Below are 22,295 nucleotides of genomic sequence, written 5' to 3' on the forward strand. Positions count from 1 at the left end.
CTTGCTATTACCAAAGTACCTCTCCCTGTTGACAAACATTCCTATTCAAATAAACACATGAAGTTCAAATCGTTAATGATTAACCTGATTCGGGGAGGGAAGACTAGCAGTGTCAAATGGGTGATGTTGATTTTGCCCTTTCTTGTAGGTGGGCCAAATGTCCCAGATATTGAAACCTATGCCCCGATTTGCATGCCACATCATGCCTTATACTGGACACCTACCAACCCTCACCTCTCAATGTAATCACCTTAAAAAGAAATACTGGCTCGTCTTTGTACTTTAGAATCGATAACCTCATCAACACTGCCAAACCTTTAAGATACTCTTGACACCATTGAGGTAACCCAATGGCATCCCAAAGATTACACCTTAAATAAGCGTAGTTTCCCCCTATATCCCATCAATGTTTCTGCCTAGAATTAAAGGGTTGCCATTCACGCCTGGTGTACGTATTGCAAGCAAACTAAACAAAATGGGCTTGGAATGGAAGAGATCTTGGAAGATGGTCAATTCATCACTTCAATCACGTTTGGTGAGAAGCCCAACATATTTCTTTATCACTGCATCAAAGGTGAAAGCTCAGCTAAGTTCCCTTCTTTCCCAGAGAACCCACTATCAGACTGTATCGTCAGTATATATCACAGGAAAGGAATGCCACACAAGCCATCTCATCACTTTACAAAATTGCAATGGGCAGGATTAATGAAGATGAAACTTTGGGAATTGGCATTACGCATTACTATGGAAAACCACAATGGTCCAAGATAAGTTTGCAAATCAAACATCTCGCTAAACCACAAACACAGAGCCCTACATTACAAAATCTCTACATCAAACTTATTAGACTCCATTAAAGTTTGAAAATGCTGTCCTGCCGGATGCAGTGCTTTGATCCACATGTAAACAGCAGGATACAAATTTGACACACTTTGCTAGGTTATTTCGCCCTGTTGCGAAGTTCTGGCTGTTATAGACACTGTAACCACTATTAAACATTCTACTGGGTCTTCCAGTGATTGGGTTAACTGGACTCCCCTCTTCATCAAGCAGAACTATCCACCCTCTTACTAGCCTGCAATACTTAACCATACATTCTAATCAGACTGCCCAAGTAGCCAAAGAAACACAGAATTGGTTTATAGGACAATTTCTCCACAGAACACGTGTGTCAAAGTCAACATTGCCACCTGATGTTACACTTAAACTTTACTATTCGTATAGTTAAATATTTGTGTTACAGCCTAAGAATGTTATGTGCCAAAAATGTATTGATCATATACTTATAGATAAGCTTTTGAAGTGCGAGTATCATACTCCTTATATTTTAAAATTTACTTTTTAGGGAGTAAAAAAGTGTGTCCCATTGCCAATGGGAGTATTTAGTCTTAATAACTAATCTGACATTTTTGTGATAAATATTTGCACCTAGTTATTCATGCGCATTAAAAGATGTACTTTTCTTTCTTCAGATGAGGCAGTAGTAACAGTTTATTCCTGAGGCACTAAGTGTACCATTGGTCCAAAGGTATCCATGGAACTGGATGGATGAAAGCAGGTAGGCAGGCTCCTTTGTGCCCATTTTCTTTTTTTTTGTTGGGCGTACTTTTACTCGTTTTTAGAGAGTATTTGCCAATTTTTAGAAAATTGGCCGATACACCCCTTATATGTAGGACTGAGCCTCCCATCCTCACCTGGTACCTTAAAGTAAAGAGTACCAGCCCGTCCCCCTCCACCTCTCAGTTGACAGCACCACCTGCACTTTGCAAGAAGTTGACAAACTTACTTCAGCCGAAGGGCATCTGAATAGGTGGGGAGAGTGAAGAGGACAGACCTGAGGCCGTTGAAGGCAGTGGAGGGGGAGTATTTCTTGAGAGATGGCCTTCAAGGCGCTGGCTTTGGAAGTTATGAGCTACCACTGCTTGAAGTGCAAAGATAACCTCCCACCAACTGGGGTGGGTAAAGTCCAAATCAAAAAGGTTTTGGACCTTGGCTCCCAGAGGGGATGAAGCGGACAATATTGCTCCTGTATGCATTCCTCTGACTCTACTTTGGCGGAAAAAACACTTCTGGCCTTGCTTGTCAGAGGGCGCAAGACTTCTGCAGCTGGGGGAAAGGGGGACAAACCCCCAAAAGGGATGTCTCTTGTTGGTAAAGGTGGTTGGCCTTTGTTGGATGGCTAACCCAAAGGATTTCGAAGTGCCTTGAGATTTTAAACTTGTTCAGAGATTTGTCTGCCTTTTCACTGAAGAGGTTGTCACAGTCAACGGGCAAATCCAAGTGTTTAGCCTGGGCATCAGGGGAATAACCAGACATTTGCATCCATGAATGTATAGAGATCACAAGAGTCCCTTCTCATGTATCTTGCCACACTGTCTGCCATGTCAAGGACCGACTGGAGTATCTGATCGCGGGCAGGGGGTTGATTCTCTGCTGCCTTAGAAATCACATTCCACAAACAGTGTATGTATTACAGACTTCATGGCTAGCAAAACCATCCCATTTCTTGCTTTAACTATCTGTGGGCAAGGATAGAAACATGACCTACTTTGAGCCCACTGTAGAGGCCTGAACGTGGGATGTGTAAGGAAGGCATGGTATCAACAGTAAGACAGACCAGCAACCACAGTTCAAGCGTGTTTATTGAACTTCAACCAAGGTGTGATAAACGCCTATCTAACCGTAAATCAACAGATGGGAGAAAGCTACGACCTACAAAAAAATAATAATGCAGTCCTAGCAGAGTCTCGTCAAAATAAAAGGGCCTATACTAAAAAAAAAGTTTGTGAATCCTTAACGCTAAATATACATAGCGTGGGCTAGTGTTCATGAAAAAGAAAGTAGTGTTCACAAAATGATTTATCAGGATGCTCAGGCCGTTGGCCTCCCTTCCCCACGTTTTCAGCACAGGACAAGGCAGTTCACTCGAGCAAAGCACACACTCTGGCTTCTTCGGCACGAGGATGCAGTTCAATTACCAGCATTGGGGCCTTCTATGGTGCAAGTCTCTTTACTCTGAAAAGTATTGATTCAGAGGGTCTGATGTACAAAAACAAACACAAAGTTCCTTTCCTCTTATAAGTATTCCATTCGGGTGACTCACCCTGGATCCCTGTCAGCCGGGCTCAGATCCTCCTTTTACAGTGGTCAGAGGATATTCTTTTTCGGGTGACTCATGGTTCACCCTGGATCCCCCTCAGCCGGGCTCAGACCCTTCCTCTTATACAATTAATCTTCCTCAGCCGGGCTCAGACCAATTGTAGTTCGTATTCAACTATCGAAGACTTTCGAATGTGCACATGATTTTACTTGACCCGTTGCAGGTCCACTTCGATATCAAGATTTCCATTTCCACAGTTGCCATTTAATTTGAGACCTTCGAATGAGCACCCACGTGGCGTGGGACCACTCAGTCTACGATATCTTGCTTGGCTACCCAAACTTCAATCACATAATTCGCCTAGTTTTCAATTATATCCGCTCATACAATGTTGCTGCTTGCAATCTCCTTTCTAACACAGGCTGGTTTGGTATCAGTCTCTCTGACTCACCGGCTGTGCTGTCTTTACTGGCACTGCTCTGTCAGTGAAGCCAAGGACAGTACCACAGTGGCAATCGTTCCTCCCTGCCCTGGTTATCGAGCCAGGGTAGCTCCGATGCACTTTGCAGGTTTGTTCAGCTTTAGTTCCTGGTCTTAGGTTGCTTACTTTCCAAGGTTCACAAAAGTAACGTTCTGAAAAGGTCAAAGGCACTTCCCTCCTTGCAACTCTCTCTGGTCTCGCCGTTTTCTCCTCATGTTTAACTGCCATCTGGGAATTGCTGTTTCCTTGTGTGCTTTGCCTTGCTCCGAATGTGCATTCGTGCTCCGCCTTTTATCTGTGTGAGGGAGTGTGATGAAGTCAGGTGTGTGTAATGGTCATTAATTGCCGACGTTGCATGACCATTGTATTGGGACATGTCAGGTATACAGCTCTGGTGTTATTCCGTTTTCGCTCATGAGTGTTTGTGTCAGGAAAGGGGTGGGTGGTTGGGTACCTAGGTATAATACTTGGTAAGATGGGGAAAAGGTGTTACGGGGAAGGGGGTACCGCGTCTCACCATCTTTTGTCCCCACTTCCACTACCCGAAGACTACCCCTCCCGCCATCCAGGTGATCCTCCCACACCTGTCTACTCCCAGGAACTGGATCCAAAAGCGATGACTGTGTCCTCGCCACCTGGATGACAGATCCCTTCAGGTTTCTCACAGATGTGTGGAAAGAGGATCTGGATCTTTGGGGGCCAGACAATGCTTCTCTGAAAGGTCAATGTCCACAACCGGTATGTAGTCCGGTTTCAAACACATGGCCAATATTACAGCTGTTAGGGAGATCTTTGCACAGCCCTCTGGTGAGAGCTGTGTAATCATCTGACCAAATCGTGGAACAGTGTCACCCAAAAGAGTCTCCAATGGTAGCCAAAGCTGAGCAGTCCGTTTTAGCTGCAAGAGGAAGGATGGCATATCCAGCATTAACCAGTGACCAGGAGCCAACACTTCCATACGATTAGCTAATACAAAGCGTTCCACAAATCTAACTCCCACATAAGATGGAAACATAATTTTGTCCATTATTTATGACCCCTTATACTGTGAATGTTGTAAAGATGTGTCCTAAAGTTTATTTAGAGATTGTCCTGAACGCACAGAGTTTGCTATGCATCTGTTGGCCTAGGGAGCCAAATGTAGCTCCTGGTAGTTGTTGGTGTAAAGCTAACCAGGCTCTTCTAGGCTACAAGCAGGAGCTAAATGGCTCCGAGCTCCCTTCAATTTCGAAACCTGGGAGGACCAATTAGTCCCAACCTATGCCACAAAAGAATACACCACACTAGTATATTAAGGAAATATATACTATTTCTGCAGTCTAACATTCAATATTTGTGATGCGGGCGGGGAAGAAGAACTGTGGTTACTCAGAACAAAAAGCAAAGTGTTAGTAAAAACACTAATTGGTCAGTTAAGATCTCACTCGCTCTTTACCCTAAAATGTAAGCCCCAAATCTGGTGGCACACTAAATGCATTTAAAGTTCCAGGTGCCTGTTAAAGAGTGGAGCCCTAGACAATATTAAACAAAGCAATTACCATCATTTTCAGGATCCAAGGGTACCACAAACCCTGCACTTTGTGTCATCCTGATCCTGCCATAGGCGAACATTACACACTACTTTCTGTATGCCCATCTATGAACAGGCAATAATACTACATCCAGGTAACAATATGACATGCATTACTTACCGTAAAAGCATTTCTGATGATTGTATCTGCTTAGATTCACATCCTGTGCATATGGTCCGACATCCAGTGGTAACCGCGGAGTATTGCATCTTGTCTTTCGGGGACCGAAAGGGGACGTCGGCATAGGCATGTCTGAAACATCCTATCGTGACGTGTGTAGTATCCAAAATCCCTCACGCGCAGAGGTCCCTCTGATTGTATTTTTTCTGCCATGAGGGAGCCCAAGGCTATAGTGAGAGTACATGAACAGAGAAAGTAGTAAGAAGTCTATGTTCCTTCCACCCCGAGCGGGGAGGCAGGGAGGGCGCATGTGAATCTAAGCAGAAACAATCATCAGAAATGCTTTTACGGTAAGTAATGCATGTCTTCTGATGCTTGTTAATCTGCTTAGAATCACATGCTGTGCCTAGAATAGCGAGCAGTACCCGGAGTTGGAGGTGGGTTGTGAGAAGGAACAGTAGAAAAAAAGATGTCTTAGTACTGCTTGTCCCACCTGAGAATCAGACCTAGAATGAGTGTCTAGGCAATAGTGTTTTGTAAAGGTGTGTACAGAACTCCAGGTTGCTGCTTTGCAAATGGACTCTAGGGGAACATTTGCAATGAATACTATGGATACTATGGATGCCCCAGTGCCTCGAGTAGAATGTGCTCTAGGCTTGAAGGGCAGTTCTCTCTTTCAAGAGTCTAACATAGCGTGATGCATTTGACAATCCACCTTGATATTGCTGATTTAGAGACAGGGTCCCTTTCTCTACCAGCTGCCACTGAAACAAAGAATTGTTTAGTTTTCCTCAGTGGTTTAGTTCTATCCATGTAGAACATGACTGCCCTGCGCACATCTAGTGTGTGAAGGCTTCTTTCGGCCATGTTAGTAGGTCTCTGGAAGAACGTGGGTAGTTCGATTGACTGGTTCACATGGAACTTTGAAATAAATGTCGGCGCAAATCTGGGATGTGTGCGCAGAACTACCTTATCTTTGTGCACTGTAACAAAGGGGTCCAAAACCGAGAGGGCCTGTAGTTCGCTAACTCTTCTGATAGAAGTGATAGCTACTAGAAAGGCTGTCTTGTAAGTCAGATCTTTCAGACTAGCTTTATGCATAGGCTCAAAAGGGGGTCCCATGAGCCTAATTAAAACCACATTTAGATCCCCACCCAGGGGCTGGGTGAGTGATGGGGGGATACATTCTTTTAACCCCTTCCATAAAGGCTTTAATCACAGGTATCTTCCACCACGACACCTTCTGCTGTGACGTGTTGTAGGCTGACAAGGCCGTCAGGTGAACCTTTAAGGAATTGAAGACTAACCCACAGTCCAACAGATGGGTTAGATATAACACAATGTGTGATGGCAAGCAATCGGTGGGATCGACACCTTTAGAACTGCACCAGACGACAAAACCTTTCCATTTGCCCGCATAGCAATAACGTGTGTTAGGCTTTCTTGCCTCCCTCAGTATGTCCATGCATCTTTGAGGGAGTTGCAGATGTCCAAACTCTATGACTTCAGGAGCCAGGCTGCTAAGTTCAGAGTGTGTGGGCATGGGTGCAGAGTCTCCCCCTGTCCTGAGACAACATGTTGTACGGGCAGGGCAGCTTGACTGGTGGGGAGAGGGACATTTCCATCAGGTGCGCGAACCAAGGTTGGCGGGCCCACATGGGAGCCACCAGAATCATGGTGACTGGTTCCTGGTGCACCTTGTGTACTATCTTGTTCAGAAGGGGAGTCGGGAGGGTTTGGGGGTGGCGAGCGTAGACAAATTTCCCCGACCAAGTTATCCAGAGACCGTTCCTCTTGGATCGGTTCTGGGGGTACCTGGAGGCGTAATCTTGGCATTGGGCGTTCTCCTGAGTAGCGAACACGTCGATCTCTGGAAACCCCCCATTCTGCGAAGACGTTGGATACAATGTCTTCGTGCAGTCATTCGTACTCTTCTGGCAGAGGAAAATCTCTGCTGAGTACGTCTGCCAGAAGATTGAGTTCCACTGGAACATGTTGGGATATCAGGAACATCTTGTGTTTGAGAGCCCATATCCAGATGTTTTGGGACAGCTTGGATAGCCCTGGAGAGTGAGTGCCCCCCTGTTTGTTCAGGTAATACATTGCTGTTGTGCTGTCGGTTAGGACCAGCACTGTCTTCCCTTGCAGTTGCTCCTGAAACGCTTTCAATGCTTTGAACACTGCTATTAGCTCCAGTAGGTTTATATGGTTGGACACTACCTGAGGGGACCACACTCCGTGCGCTGTCTGTTGAAGCAGGTGAGCCCCCCACCCCGTGAGAGATGCGTCTATCGTGAGAGTGGCTTCCACTGCAGGGGTGGTGAAGGTTTTCCCCTTCAAGAGGTTCTCCCTCGACCACCACTGCAGAGAGAACGAGGGCTGGCGAGACAACTAACAGATCTTCCCATTGTCCGCTGGCCTGACACCACTGGCTGTTGAGCCACTCTTGCATGGGACGCATGCGCAGCCGCGCGTGGGGAACCAAGTATATGCATGACGCCATCATCCCTAGCAAATGCATAGCTTTGCATACCGTCACCTCTCGACTGGCTATATACTGAGGAACCTGAGAGAGCATGTTCTGAACCCTCTCGCTGGAAGGGAAGACTAGACCGTCTTCCGTACAAATTAGAGCCCCCAGGAACTGTTTTACTTGGCTGGGGACTAAGCTGGATTTCATTTCGTTGATAGAAAATCCCAGGCTGAACAGTAGGTCTACTGTTTTTTGGGTGTTCGAAAAACAAACGAACAAGTCCCCCGTGATGAGCCAATCGTCGAGGTAAGGGTAAACTGGAACTGAAAGTCTGCGCAGGTGTGCCGCTGCCACTGCCAGGACCTTGGTAAACACCCTTGGCGCCGAGGCTATGCCGAAGGAGAGTACCTTGAACTGGTAGTGTTTGTCCTGAATCACGAACCTTAGTAATTTTCTGTGCGCTGGCAGCATTGAAATATGAAAGTATGCATCTTTCATATCCAAAGTTGTCATGAAGTCCCCCTGTTTTAGCAATGGGATCACCCCTTGCAGTGTTACCATGCAAAACTTCTGGGGCTTTATGAACTTACACTGAATAGATACCCTTGTTTACCTGAAGAATCGGGACGGCTTCTATGGCGCCCTTTCCCAGCAGCGCTTCCACCTCTTGGATCAGTATCTGCAGATGTTCCGGTGAAAGGCGTCAATGTTTCGGCGGTCTAAACTGTGGAGGTCAGGCGAATTCCACGCAGTAACCGTGGACGACCGTCTTTAAGACCCACTGGTCTGAAGTTATCCCCTCCCATGCCCTGAGGAAGGATGTTAATCGCCCCGCGCCCGGGGAGACATGGGAGGGGACCTGGACTTGGTCATTTCTGACCCGAAGTTGACGCTCCTCTGGAATTGGAGCCTCTGCCTCTATTCTTTCCGCGCTTCTGACCCCTTTGGGGGTAGTAAGTGGGGCTTGCAGCAGTTTGACTTGAGTTGAAGTTGCCCGTGCAGAAGTTGTTTTGAGCGGCTCGGGCTTGTCCTCGAAAGGACTGCCAAGAATTACTGCCCCTCTGTGAAGAGGGTTTCTGTGAAATGTGGTGCAGCAACTTAATAGTCTTGTGCTCTTTCTGGGCTGTCTCCAACGCATTGTCTACAGCGTTCCCAAAGAGGTTGGCCTCTTCGATGGGTTTGTTGATAATGGATGCCTGGGTCTCAGGCCTGAAGACCGACGTGCGCAGCCACGCGTGCCTCTTTAGGAGAGTACCCTGTGCGAGAGACCTGCCTGCTGTCTCTGTGGTGTCCAGGATATTTTTTACCACATTCTGATTGGCAAGTTTGCCCTCCGAGACAATGGCGAGAAGGAACAAGTTACTTACCTGTAACTGTTGTTCTCCAGCATGGGTCTGGCATGGATTCACATGCTCATGAATATTCCCCGTCAGGCTGGGAATCCTCGGTAAAGAAAAAAATCAGTATCAGTTTTGTTTCTGATCGGTCTTTCTTAGTAGTAACCAATCACTGATCTCTGGGTCATACTGCCTCCAGCCAATGACTGCCCTCTCCCTAAGCCCCGCCCCTGGCAGCCATCCTCAGATTTGGTAGCACGCCAAGAGGCAGTATGACCAAGTGAAGAGCCGCAGAGGGTAGGTGGGAGGGTTCGCATGTGAATCCATGCCAGACCCATGCTGGAGAACAACAGTTACAGGTAAGCAACTTGTTCCTTCTCCAGCATGGGGTCTGGCATGGATTCACATGCTCATGAATAAAAGAATACATAGCCGTATACACATGCACAACCACAGGAGGTGGCAAGAGGCTCAACATTAAGCAATACAACAACTCAACATTAAGCATCTCTTACCTCCTTTGCTCTCTGCCTTGCTAACAGTGTTCTGGAATCGTAGAGTGGTGTACCTCTGCTTATTCTGTCTTTTTCCCTCCCTTTTTCACAAACTTATTAGAGTGCAATCTAGTTAAGCGCTCACCTCTGTATGAAAATAAGTGGCGTTTTACTGTGATTTTCTAATAGGGAAAAAGGGGTGTATATATCATAATAGTAACTGTTTAGAATATTTTACAATAAAAGTGCTGGAGTGTTTCAACTGTGTGTTTTTAAATAAATAATTATATACTTTGATACCAAAGCTCTGGTCAGTGTTTGCTTGTTTTATTGTATCTGAGTGCCTATTGAGTATACTTTGCATACTGCCTAACTCTTCTTGAGGGAAGTCTGACTGCTCAGCCACAGCTACCAGGTAAATCTGGGAGGTACAGACTGCTACCAAGTGGGTTTACTTCCAACACCTGTAGTCTTAAATCTTTTGCAGTGGTCCCTAAGGGAACTGCACAGGTTTCTGCCTAACATAGCAGTATACACATGCACAACCACGGGAGGTGGCAAGAGGCTCAACATTAAGCAATACAACAACTCAACATTAAGCATCTCTTACCTCCTCACCAGGCTCACCTTAAGCGAACAGGTTGCGCAGCACTGCTTGGTCGACCCTGGACTCCTCCCTGGAGTCCCGATCGACGCAGTAGAATCTTGTGAAGGTATGCGTCGACCTCCACGTAGCAGCCCTGCAGATGTCCAGCAGCGGCACACCAGACAGGAACGCCGTGGTAGCAGCGATCGCTCTGGTCGAATGGGCTCTTGGACGGCCGGGCAGCAGTCGGTTTGCCAACCAGTGACAATGCATAATGCAGCCGGAGAGCCATCTGGAAATGGAAGTCTTCGAGAGAGCCTTCCCTTGATTCACAGACCCAAAGTTCACAAACAGCTGTGATGTCTTCCGAAAACTCTTCGTGCAGTCCACGTAGAACTTCAGCGCTCTAGCTACATCCAGCGAGTGCAAAGTCCTCTCCGCCGGCGTCGAAGGCGACGGAAAGAAAACTGGTAACACCAAGGGCTCGTTGAGGTGGAAGTCAGAGGGCACCTTGGGCATGAAGGAGGGGTGCGTCCTCAGCACCACCCTCGTGTCATGAAAAGTCAAGTATGGAGGCTTGCAAGATAGGGCCTGAATCTCTCGTCGTGCAGAGGTGATAGCCACGAGGAACGCTGTCTTCCATGACAGGAACTTCAAAGGCGCCGAATGCATAGGCTCGAATGGGGCCCCCATAAGCCTGGTCAACACCACATTAAGTTCCCACGCCGGTGCAGGGGCCTTCACCGGCGGGAATGATCGGAATAGTCCCTTCATAAATTCCTTTACCAGGCAATGAGACCACAAGGACGCCCGTCCCATAGTTCTGGTATATCGGGAGATGGCAGCCAGATGTATTTTTATGGAGGCGTGAGCCAGTCCAGCTTTGGCCAGCGACAGTAAGTACGGCAGCACTTCAGGGGCCGTAATCCGCAGAGGGTTAATCTTCTGTGCACGGCACCAGACAGAGAACCTTTTCCATTTATGACCGTAACACTTGAGAGTTGAGGACGCCCTGGCCTTTGCAAGAACCTCTCTACAATCAGCCGGGATATCGTACCCTCCAAACTCTAGTGCTGCAGGAGCCAGGCCTGCAAGTTCAGTGACTGTGGGTCGTGGTGTAGAATGGCCCCTCCTTCTCTGGAGAGAAGATCCGCGTTCGCCGGCAGCCTGACTGGCGGGGACGTTGACAAGTCCAGAAGGTCCGGGAACCAGATCTGCCTCGGCCATGCCGGTGCAACGAGGATCATCCTGCACCTGGACTTAATGAGCTGGTTGATGAGGCGGAGCAGCAACGGCAATGGAGGGAACGCGTATAGAAACAGGCCGTCCCAAGGGAACGAGAAAGCATTGCCCATGCTCCTCAGCTGGGGGAACCTGTTGGCGAACCGCTGGCACTTGGAGTTCGTCGCCGTCGCGAACAAGTCGATCTGGGGTTTGCCCCATCGTCGGAAGAGTCGATCCACTTGAACCTGGCGCAGTTCCCACTCGTGGCACGAGCGTAGCTCCCTGCTGAGTGAGTCGGCGATGTTGTTTTTTATTCCTGCCAGGTGGAAGGGAACTAGAAACATCCCCTGGACGACGGCCCAGTGCCACAGATCCTGGGCCTCCTTGGATAGGGCTGGGGATATGGTGCCCCCTGCTTTCGTATGTAGAACATCGTGGTGGTGCTGTCGGTGAAGATCCTAACCACTTGAGGGACGGGAGGAACGACTTGAGCGCCCAGAATACTGCACGGAAATCCAAGATGTTGATGTGAAGAGACCTCTCCTCCGGGAGCCAAAGGCCTCTTGCATGGAGATCTCCGATGTGGGCCCCCCCCCAACCCTCCAGAGAGGCATCCGTAGTCACCGTCTCCTGAAACGCCGAGGTTTGAAAGTCCGTGCCCGTCGTGAGGTGAGCCCGGGTACCCCACCATAGGATCACCCGACGGAACTCCTCGTCGAGGGGGATCCTGTCCTCGAAGCAGCCCCCCGCCTGAAACCAGCGGGCGTCGAGGATCTCCTGCAGCGGACGCATTCGAAGTCTGCAGAGGGGTACAAGGTAGATGCATGAGGACATCATCCCAAGAAGGGACTTGATGGTCCTCACCCTGGCCACGTCCGTGGCTAACGATCGCGTACCTTGCCCAGGATGGTATTGGTCCTCTACTCTGAAGGGGAGGCCAATTGCTCTACTGTATCGAGCTTTGCCCCCAAAAACAGTGCTACTTGCGACGGAACCAGGTGGGATTTGGGGTAGTTGATGGAGAACCCCAGCTAAGAGGGGTTCTAAGGCATTGGCCGCCTTAATCGTCGTCGCCGCCGACGAGATGACTCGTCGTCCCATAGAGTCCGGCGTGGGCTGGGCCCTGAGGCACAAGGGGGCGGCATTGGGGACTTGGTACTTCTTGTACTATCCCTCTTGGCGGGTGTCGTGGCAGGGTACTTGAGGACAGCAAGCCCCTCGTCCCAGATGTCGTCGAGTAAAGGCACCGCGAGGACCGTCTTCCTCTTACCCTCTCATCGCTGGTACAGAAACCCCTCCTTTTTCTGTTCTTCACGGCAGAGCTGGAAGAGCTCGGATGCCCTGGTTATCATGGCGTGGAAAGAGCCAACCTCGTCGGCTGGGGATGCCCGCGGGGGAGGCGACGACGGGATGTCCGCGGTGTCATCGTCGCTGCTGTCGTCCGGATCCGTATCCTCCCCGGCGAGGGGGATGAGGGGTCCGCCGGTCTCGCAGGCACGACGGGCGAAGCAGTGCGGAGTTTCCTCCGCTTGTTCGGAGGGCTTCCCGACGGGTTTGTTTCTGGCTCCTCCGTCGGGGTGCGTGGTAATCTCGTCCTTATCTCGGTACATAAGGATTGGATTGCCAACAAAATGGCCGCCAAGCTATCCTGGGGCTCGGGCAATGGCTGCGACGGACGGGATGGCCGTTCCCGTGGGCCCTGTTCGTCGTCCTCGTCGCTCTCATCAATCACATCAGTAGGGACCGGCCCCTGGGATCGAACCTTCTCGAACCTCTCGTTGAGGCCTATGGACCTTTCGTTGAGGCCCCTCTCGGTCTCCACCAGTTCCTCCTCAGAGGCTGATTCCGAGTCTGTAACGGCCACCGCCCTCCCCCCCCCCACTCTTTTTCAGCCGGGGGCTTCACGGGGGTCTTTTCTAGGTACGGCAATACTTGAGGGGCCGTAATCCGCAGAGGGTTAATCTTCTGTGCACGGCACCAGACAGAGAACCTCTTCCATTCATGTCCGTAGCACTTGAGAGTTGAGGATGCCCTGGCCTTTACAAGAACCTCTCTGCAGTCGGCCGGGATGTCGTATCCTCCAAACTCTAGTGCTGCAGGAGCCAGGCCTGCAAGTTCAGCGACTCTGGTTCGTGATGAAGAATGGCGCCTCCTTCTCTGGAGAGAAGATCCGCGTCCGTCGGCAGCTTGACTGGTGTGGACGCTGACAAGTCCAGAAGGTCCGGGAACCAGATCTGCCTCGGCCACGCCGGTGCGACAAGGATCATCCTGCACCGGGACCTCTTGAGCTGGTTGACGAGCCGGAGTAGCAATGGCAACAGCGGGAATGCATAAAGGAACAGGCCGTCCCAGGGGAACGAGAAAGCATCGCCCATGCTCCTCGGTTGGGGAAACCTGCTTGCGAACCTCCGGCACTTGGAGTTCGCCGCCGTCGCGAAGAGATCGATCTGGGGTTTGCCCCATCGTCAGAAGAGTCGGTCCACTTGATCCTGGCGCAGTTCCCACTCGTGGCACGAGCGCAGCTCTCTGCTGAGTGAGTCGGCGATGGTGTTTTTTATCCCTGCCAGATGAAGGGGTACCAGAAACATCCCTTGGGCGACGGCCCAATGCCACAGATCCTGGGCTTCCTTGGATAGGGCAGGGGATCTGGTTCCGCCCTGCTTCCGAATGTAAAACATTGTGGTGGTGTTGTCGGTGAAGATCCTCACCACCTTGCCCTTGAGGGACGGAAGGAAGGACCTGAGGGCCCAGAACACTGCGCGGAGCTCCAAGATGTTGATGCGGAGACTCTTCTCCTCCGGGAGCCAAAGGCCTCTCGCGTGGAGACCCCTGGTGTGCGCTCCCAACCTTCCAGGGAGGCATCCGTCGTCACCGTTACCTGGTGGGCCGGGGCTAGGAAACCTGAGCGCGGACACCCCACCATCGTATCGCCTGACGGGACGCTTCGTCGAGCGGGATCCTGTCCTCGAAGCTGCCCGTCTGGATCCAGTGGGCGTCGAGGAATTCTTGCAAGGGCCGCATCCGAAGTCTGCAGTGGGGCATCAGATAAATGCAGGAGGACATCATTCCGAGGAGGGACTTGATAGACCTCACTCTGGCCACGCCCGTGGCCAGCAGACGTTGCACCTTTCCTAGGATGGTCCTTATCCTTTCCTCCGACGGTGAGGCCCGCCACGCCACTGTGTCGAGCTGTGCTCCCAGAAACAGGGCGACTTGCGACGGGACCAGGTGGGATTTTGGAAAGTTGATGGAGAACCCCAGGTCCGTGAGCAGCTGGACGGTCTTCGCAGTGTGTTCCACGGCAAGCTCCCTTGTCCTTGCCCGTATGAGCCAGTCGTCCAGGTAGGGGTAGACGTGGATCCCCTGCAGGCGCAGCCGCGCCGCCACCGGTGCTAGGCATTTGGTGAACACCCTGGGTGCCGATTTTAATCCGAACGTGAGAGCCTTGAACTGGTAGTGCCGCCCTTTGACCACGAACCTGAGGAGCTTCCGGTGTCTCTTTAGAATAGGGATGTGGAAGTAAGCATCCTCCAAGTCCAACAACGACAGGAAATCGCCCTCCTCCAGCTGTCCCAGCACGTGCTGGAGGGTGACCATCCGGAACTTCTGTGCCTTGATATATTTGTTTAGTCGTCGCAGGTCCAGGATGGGACGCCATCCTCCTGTATTATTCTTCACGAGGAAGTATCTTGAGTAAACTCAGGAGCCCCGAAGCCTCTTTTGGGATGAGCTCGATGGCCCCTTTCCCGAGCCCTTACTTCCAACAGCAGTTGAGGGACCTGATTTTCGTTCCTGGCCACGGGAGGAATGCGGGGGCACCTCTTCTGGAACTCGAGGGCGTGCCCCAGGGTCAGGGCGTCCAGCACCCAACGGTCGGTGGAGATGGACTCCCACACGCCAACGAACTTAGTCAGCCGGCCTCCCACCGGGGTGCTTCGGCGGGGGCCCGACCCGACGGTCGGTTCAATCTTGCTTGGAGGCCGCTTTGCCTCCTTGACCACCTTGGCGACGTCGTCGGGATCCACCTGACTTGCAGCGTCCCCTGTAGGCCTCCTGTGACGAAGACCTTGCCGCTTGACGGTACATAGAGGCGCTGCTGCCGGCTCCCTTGGAGGCACCCAGTCTGCCTCCGGAGCTCCGAAAGGACGGCCGTCGCTGTTGGAGCACACCCAGTGCATGGGCCGTCTCCGTGTCCGTCTTCATCGCTTGAAGGGATTCATCAACTGCCTTGCCAAAAAGGTTGTTCCCATCGAAAGGCATGTCCAAAACCTTGGTCTGAACGTCCTGGCGGAAATCCGTCGCCTTGAGCCATCCTCGTCGTCTCAGGCAAACGCCGTTGCCCAACTGACGGAAACCGGTGTCGGCGATGTCCGTAGCCACCGTAATGGCGTGGTCCGAGGCAATCTCACCTTCCTGCAAGATTTCCAGGGCCTCAGCCCTCTTGGCATCCGGAAGGAAGTCCAACAGAGGGGCGATCTTGAACCACAACTCCCTGTCGTAGCGGGCTACGATGGCCAGGGCGTTGGCCACCTTGATGGTCGTCGCTGCAGATGAGATGACCCGTCGTCCCATCGCATCCAGCTTCCTACCCTCGCCGTCCGGAGGGGAGGTTGAAGTCGAGGCCGATGCCCCCCCGGCTTTCTTCTTGGCCGCCGCCGAAACGACCGAGTCCCTAAGGCACAACGGACAGCGTCGGGGACCCGGTACTTCTTCTCGTACCGGTCCCTCTTCGCAGGAGCTGTGGCAGGGTTCTTGAGGAGGGCGAGCCCCTCATCCCAGATGTCATCAAGAAGCGGTACGGCGAGGACCGTCTTCCTTTTAGCCTCGCGCCGTTGGTAAAGGAACCCCTCCTTTTCCTCGGGGCAGAGCTGGAAGAGCTTGGATGCCCTGGAAATCATGGCATGGAAGGATCCAATCTCGTCGGGCGGGGACGCCCTGACAGGGGGCGACGCGGGACACGTCCCGTCATCGCCTCTGTCGTCATCCGTACCAGTCGTAGTCGTGTCCATGCCTGTATCATCCCCGTGGGTAGTGGACCGGGGGGAAGGCAGAGAAGGCCGCAAAGGCGGGAGAGGAGGCCTAGGATGCGTCTTCCTCCTCTTAAGTGGTGGGCTCTCCGAAGGTCCTGGCTCCGGTTCCTCTGTCGGGTCTGGCTCAGGCACCTCCGTCGGGGGAAGGAGCAACCTAGTCCTTATCTCCGAGCATAAGGACTGGATGGCTGACAAAAAGGCCGCTGAGGAGCCTCGTCTGCGTCACCGTCGCCCTCATCAGGATCCCTCTCGATGGGCTGGGCCTCCTCCACGACTTGGATGAGCTCTTCTTCAGAGGTCGTGTCCATATCCACGACGGCCACCAACCCCTCCCCCTCCTTTTCCAACGAGGACTTTGTGGGGGTCTTCTCGATGGGCCTGAAAGACGACTCCCTCCGCGGTGGCAGGGAGACTCTGGTACCTGAGGGCGCCTCTACTGGTGTAGCCTCCACAGGCTGAGCCAGGGCCGCGGCGACATCCTCAATCGAGGGTGAATTAAGGCCAACGTCACCTTCTGTACGCCTGGGGCCTTCACCTTGGGGGGAGGGTCCGAGCCTCGCTCCCCCTCTGCCGGAATCTTCGAGATGGAGCAGGGCCTCTCCAGAAGCTTTGCCGGGTTCTCGGACTTCCTCTTACCCGAGCCAGAGCATTGGCTCGTGGTCGATGGCGCCGGGGAGGATGCGCCCTGCCTGGCAGCCAAAGAGCCCGACCGTTCGGCGCTCCCGGTGCCCGTGGCCTCGCGGTGCTTAGCCTTTTGTTGGGCCCCCGTCGCCGGAGCACCCTCACAGGACTTAGAAGACCACTCAGACTTCTTTTTCTTCTTCTAACCTGGCTGGCTCTTACCTTCCAGCCAGTTGGCGAGACAGAGGTGGCGATCCTTCATGGTCCGCTCCGACATGTTCCCACAAAAGGTGCAGTCCTTTTCCTTGTGCGTCTTGTCCTCATGGAGACAGTAGAGGCATAACGAATGCTCGTCCTCCTTGAAAACGTTCTGAAGCTGGCATCCAGGGCAGGCCTGAACAGCTTCCCGGGCGCCGAGCTCCCTTTCTCTTGGGCCATGTCCGGGGTAGGCCTCAGAACTTCTGGAATCCTCCAAAAGCGTAACTCGACGAAATCTTCACCCTTGAGGGGCGTAGAAACTCCGAAACAGATCCCCGTTGATCGGAAGTAGAAACGGTGGAGCTTGAGGCTCTATTTAACCGAAAAAAGGAGAAAATCTCCTGAAAAAAGCGCAAAAACACAGCAAAAGCTCGAGAGCTAAGCACGAGGACTCCCAACACTTGAACGTGCGGTAAAAATCTGAGGATGGCTGCCAAGTGCGGGGCTTAGGGAGAGGGCAGTCATTGGCTGGGGGCAGTATGACCCAGAGACCAGTGATTGGTTACTACTGAAAAAGACAGATCAGAAACGAAACCGATACAGATTTTTTCTATACAGAGGATTCCCGGCCTGATGGGGAATATTCATGAGCATGTGAATCCATGCCAGACCCCATGCTGGAGAATTCCGCTGCTTTTTTCAACATGTTGTTGAAAGCCATTTGATCATCCACCGGTGAAGCTTGTCGAATCGGGGTGGATGGGGGAGAGTCGAGGCAAACGATATCAGAGTTGTGATCGTCCTGCTGGGTGTCCTCCCAGTTGTCCGTTGCTCCTTGATCTTCCCCATATTTGTCCAGAAAAGAGGCCTCCTCTTCTTCTGTATAGATGTCTCTATACGTGTCCATCTTCTTGATAGTCAACTTGGTGTTGGGACATCTTGTGTTTGAGGGTTAGGGTCTACCCGAGCTTTTTTCAGGAGGAGGTTGATCAGAAGCCCTGAAAAACTGCTCCAGCCGATCCATACAACCCTCAAATTGCTCCGTGGTCCACTTGGATGATCAAGATGGACCTAGCTGAGTATGAACCGTGTTCTCCGCCCTAAGGCGTTGAGGACCTCCTCAGGGTGCTTGAGAGGGGTACCTGGCTTTCTTCGTAAGAGTCTTCGGGATCGTCTTCCAAATCCGTGGAAAACTTTTCGGCGGATTGGCCCATAACTGTGGGAGGAACCGGTACTAGGCCCACCGCCGTAGCAATCCTTTTGATGCTCTTACGGATAGTCACCGAATCTTCGGGAGACAACGCCTCAGATGATGTGTCGGCAGTAGAAGTGTCTTCCGCGGCTCCAGAAGGGCCAGCAGATGGCTTCTCAGGTAGAGGCCTACTCGTAGTTCTCGGGCCTGTACGGGCCTTGGAAACCTTGTAATCCGTCGAAGTTTCTTGTTCTGAAACTTCGGCGCATGTAATTTGGGGAGTAGCGGCCTTGTTATGTTTGCTATGCCCAGTCGTCATGCGCTGCTGCGGATGCGGGGAAGGCTTCGGACCTGACCGATCCGTGGGCAAGCATCCGTTTGCGCTTTCGCCTTCCTCGACGATGTCGTCGAGGACGGCGTTTGGGTTGTGTGCTTGGTGCGGTGCGATTGTACGCCCCTGTCGCCGGGTGTGTTCCCTGTAGCAAGACCGGAGTCGAGCCTGGAAGGGTCGGGGACGGGCGTGGCAGCCCTAGAAGTGTCTGCCTCAAGGTCTATAACGTCCACACTGGACGTTTGGCCATCCGACGTGCCCCCGTCACTTTCGGCTGGTGTCGCGGCAGGGGAAGGAGGCTCCAGGCATGACATGTGGTACGCAGCCCACCGCTTTAACTGGCGCTCACTAAGGGTTTAGGTTTAAGGAGTTTACACGCCAAACACCGCCTTTCGTCGTGCTCTAGGGGGCGACAAGCGTTACACGAGGTGTGCTCGTCTTTCCACGGATATCTAACCCTGCACAAAGGGCAGAATCTAAATGGAGTCCTTTCCATAGCAGAAGTGAAGGGTGACCAGACCAAAAGGGAAAGCAGTGGAAAAAAAGGAAAGACATAATATGGCAAACCCCGAGCCCACTCTCCCTACTGTGTAGGTCGGCCGGAAGGCCCGACCACGTGGAAGTCCGAACGCCGAATCTTAGGCGTCGGAACCCACAGCCGTAGACGATTCCCCCGTAGTCTTCGATGTTCTTGATGGGCGAAGTGACTTAACGGGGATAAACTGACAATTCGGTAAGATAAACAATGTCTCATGAAGAGCTCCGCTATAGGGCGACCAGTGATCTGGGCGGAAAAAACAATCTGAGGGACCTCGGCACGTGAGGGATTTTGGGTACTACACACATCACGATAGGGATAGTGTTTCAGACACGCCTATGCCGACGTCCCCTTTCGGTCCCCGAAAGACAAGATGCAATACTCTGCGGTTACAACTGGATGTTGGACCATATGCACAGCATGTGATTCTAAGCAGATTAACAAGCATCAGAAAAATTGAGTTTTCTCAATCGCAAAAAGAAATAGTGGCTGCTACTCCAGTATGCCAAAGTATACCACCAGCGACTTAGCAACTGAAGTGTGCAATCACACCAGACAAAGTCAGGTCGACCTATGGAGAATCTGAGAAATGCTAATTGTCCACATCTGCTAGTTCAAATTTGAGAAAAGCAGGATACCATTTTTTAAAAGAATCATTAATTAGAAGAGTGATGCACAGCACACACATTTGTAAAGCCTACCAACTTAGGGAGCTCTGTTGCTACCAAAAGTTCGGTTTGCCATCAATAAAAACACACACATCAAAAAATATAGACCTCAAAATCGGAGATAATGCTTACTGAAACCTATTTTAATGTTGCTGCAAGCTTACTGTTTTGTATCGTTAAGTCACTTTTCCCTAAAGAAAATACTGCCACGGAGGACACTTATTTAGATTGTGTATCATCAGTATACTGGCACATTGGAGACAAATCACTTACAAATACAGACAGGACTCTCAAAAGCACAAAATATAGTCAGTGAGTTGGCATAGTTCTGGGATGTTTAAAAGACAGCAGCAAAGTTTCCAGAGCCAGATCGAATAACCAACTTAGTCACCATAACTTCTGCTTCCACCAAGTGTACACCAGCAACCACCCTCCGCAAAAACAAAAATCTGGAATAAGCTTTCCTCCTTACCCGTTCCATGGCATCCTGATTGTATGAGAGGTAATACAGACACATAGACACCCCTGTAGCCGCCATTGAAGGACGGGGAATTTCCAGTAACTTCTGGACGCCTCCTTGAGCCACGAATTCAGCAGCAAACTTATTGTGAAGTAGCAGAGATGCCAAATGCTGAATGAGAGAACCAAAGGACAAAGGTTTCAAACAAGTTTTTAAATAATTACTTCTGAAGATAAAACTACACACACACACACACACAAGACCACTGTGCTTTTCCTCTATAAATCTTATCATTAATACCTTGAGATGAAGAAGTCCCTGTACTGAACACAGATTGAAAAAATAGTCAACTCTCTCATCCCTTATTTTTTTTACAAATGTGTGGATGTTAGATTGAGAAACTATACGACAGAATTACCTATATCATACTCTGAATAACGGGAGTTGTGAAAATGGGTGTAGTACACAGTTGGCTTTCTAGTAGCTCTTACTCAAGTCCAAGCACTCTCCCACCCACAGCCAATGTGCATCCTTTATAACCTAGCACTAAAAAAGTACATGTATAAGGAACTCTAATCAGAAAATTACAGGGCGACAGTTCATGTACAGAGTTTTTAGTGCATTTCCCAACATATAAAATGGTCTCTATAAGGTGTTTCTTTTTTCCATGGGTTAGTACCAGACCACTGTTTCTGCAGGTCTTCTCCATAATGTCCCAGAATTTGGGTTCAGGACAATTCCACAAGCTTGTCTTTCCAGAGATTTAAGACCTTTTCCTCTGCCTTTTCGCTACCCCTACAGTCTTTTCTTGGACAATGTTTCTCCCTCACTTGTCTTGGACCATCTCACCTTGCCTTGTCCCAGGACGTTTGTCTTTGCTCTTCTATTTGCTTTGGTAGTACTTTGGGTTATTGACCGGGATTCAGTTCCTCTTCATTCTCCGAGACTCTTTTCCCAAAGGCTAGTGTCTTGCCTTGGCCACTCCCTGCATGGTCCGCGTCTGGTCCCCTGGGTTCTCATCCACCCCATCTCCACTTGTGCTCCGAACCATTTGTCCCTTGAACGGTTCTTATAGCTCACTCCTACTTCAAGCCCCTTTCTCCTTCCTCATGTACTTTGTTTTTCCCTTCCTTGGAGTTTGAGATTCTTTCCGGACGTTCTTCCACATTTTTCCCTTGTTTTATCACTTTTTACTTTTCTCCTAAAGTCAAGGGACGTCATTTGGGGTTTGCTAAGGGTCGCAGCTGTGACCCCCAGCTGTCTCCCTTGCTACCACTGGGCAAAAAAAAAAATATATATATATTTTAAAACTGGCTGTGGGTGGCCCTCGAGCCCTTTGTTGGAGCCGGAAGGATTTCAGTTTGTGGACTCTGAAGTTCATGGGGAAGTAGTGAGAGGAAAGGATGTCTGGATGGACCTTTGGCTATTATAATTGGCAAAGGAGTACAGCATTCCCACCCTCCACACACAGACATACTGCGCAGAAAGGCAGGGGTGGCCATGGTATGATGGAGCCACATCAGTTGCCATTTGTAAAGCATCTGTTCGGTATTGTGTTATTGCATTTGCTTCCGTGCCCCTGTCTTGCGCGATTTCTCCCTCTACCCCACACAGCAACTCACAGCCACTCACCACATGCATCCCAACCCACAAACAAAAGAAACCCTCTGGCAAGGCAATAAACACTGCGCCAGCACACCACTGCCAAACTAGCAGCTTCATTCGGGAACCCCGGCTCCACGCCACAATACCTCTATCTCCATCCCCATCACCAGAACCCTCTAACACGGCCCCTCTACAACCTTCCTCCTCTCACCACACCCCCTCCAACTCTCAGACCAGAGGAGCTATCTGGTGCACCCTGAACCTCC

General features: G+C 50.8%; 1 protein-coding gene across 3 annotated transcripts in view; it reads right to left on the bottom strand.

Annotated features, from left to right (window-relative positions):
• Positions 1-22,295, bottom strand: part of DCAF1 (DDB1 and CUL4 associated factor 1) — a 1,932,496-nt gene that overhangs the window by 1,389,223 nt on the left and 520,978 nt on the right. For all 3 annotated transcript variants that reach the window (XM_069644104.1, XM_069644105.1, XM_069644103.1), the window contains exon 9: positions 20,437-20,595. In XM_069644104.1, the coding sequence (XP_069500205.1) occupies positions 20,437-20,595 (159 nt within the window). The remainder of the gene's footprint in view (positions 1-20,436; positions 20,596-22,295) is intronic.

The sequence above is a fragment of the Ambystoma mexicanum genome, chromosome 2p (genome assembly GCF_040938575.1).
Source record: "Ambystoma mexicanum isolate Mex_15411 chromosome 2p, UKY_AmexF1_1, whole genome shotgun sequence".
Taxonomy (NCBI): domain Eukaryota; kingdom Metazoa; phylum Chordata; class Amphibia; order Caudata; family Ambystomatidae; genus Ambystoma; species Ambystoma mexicanum.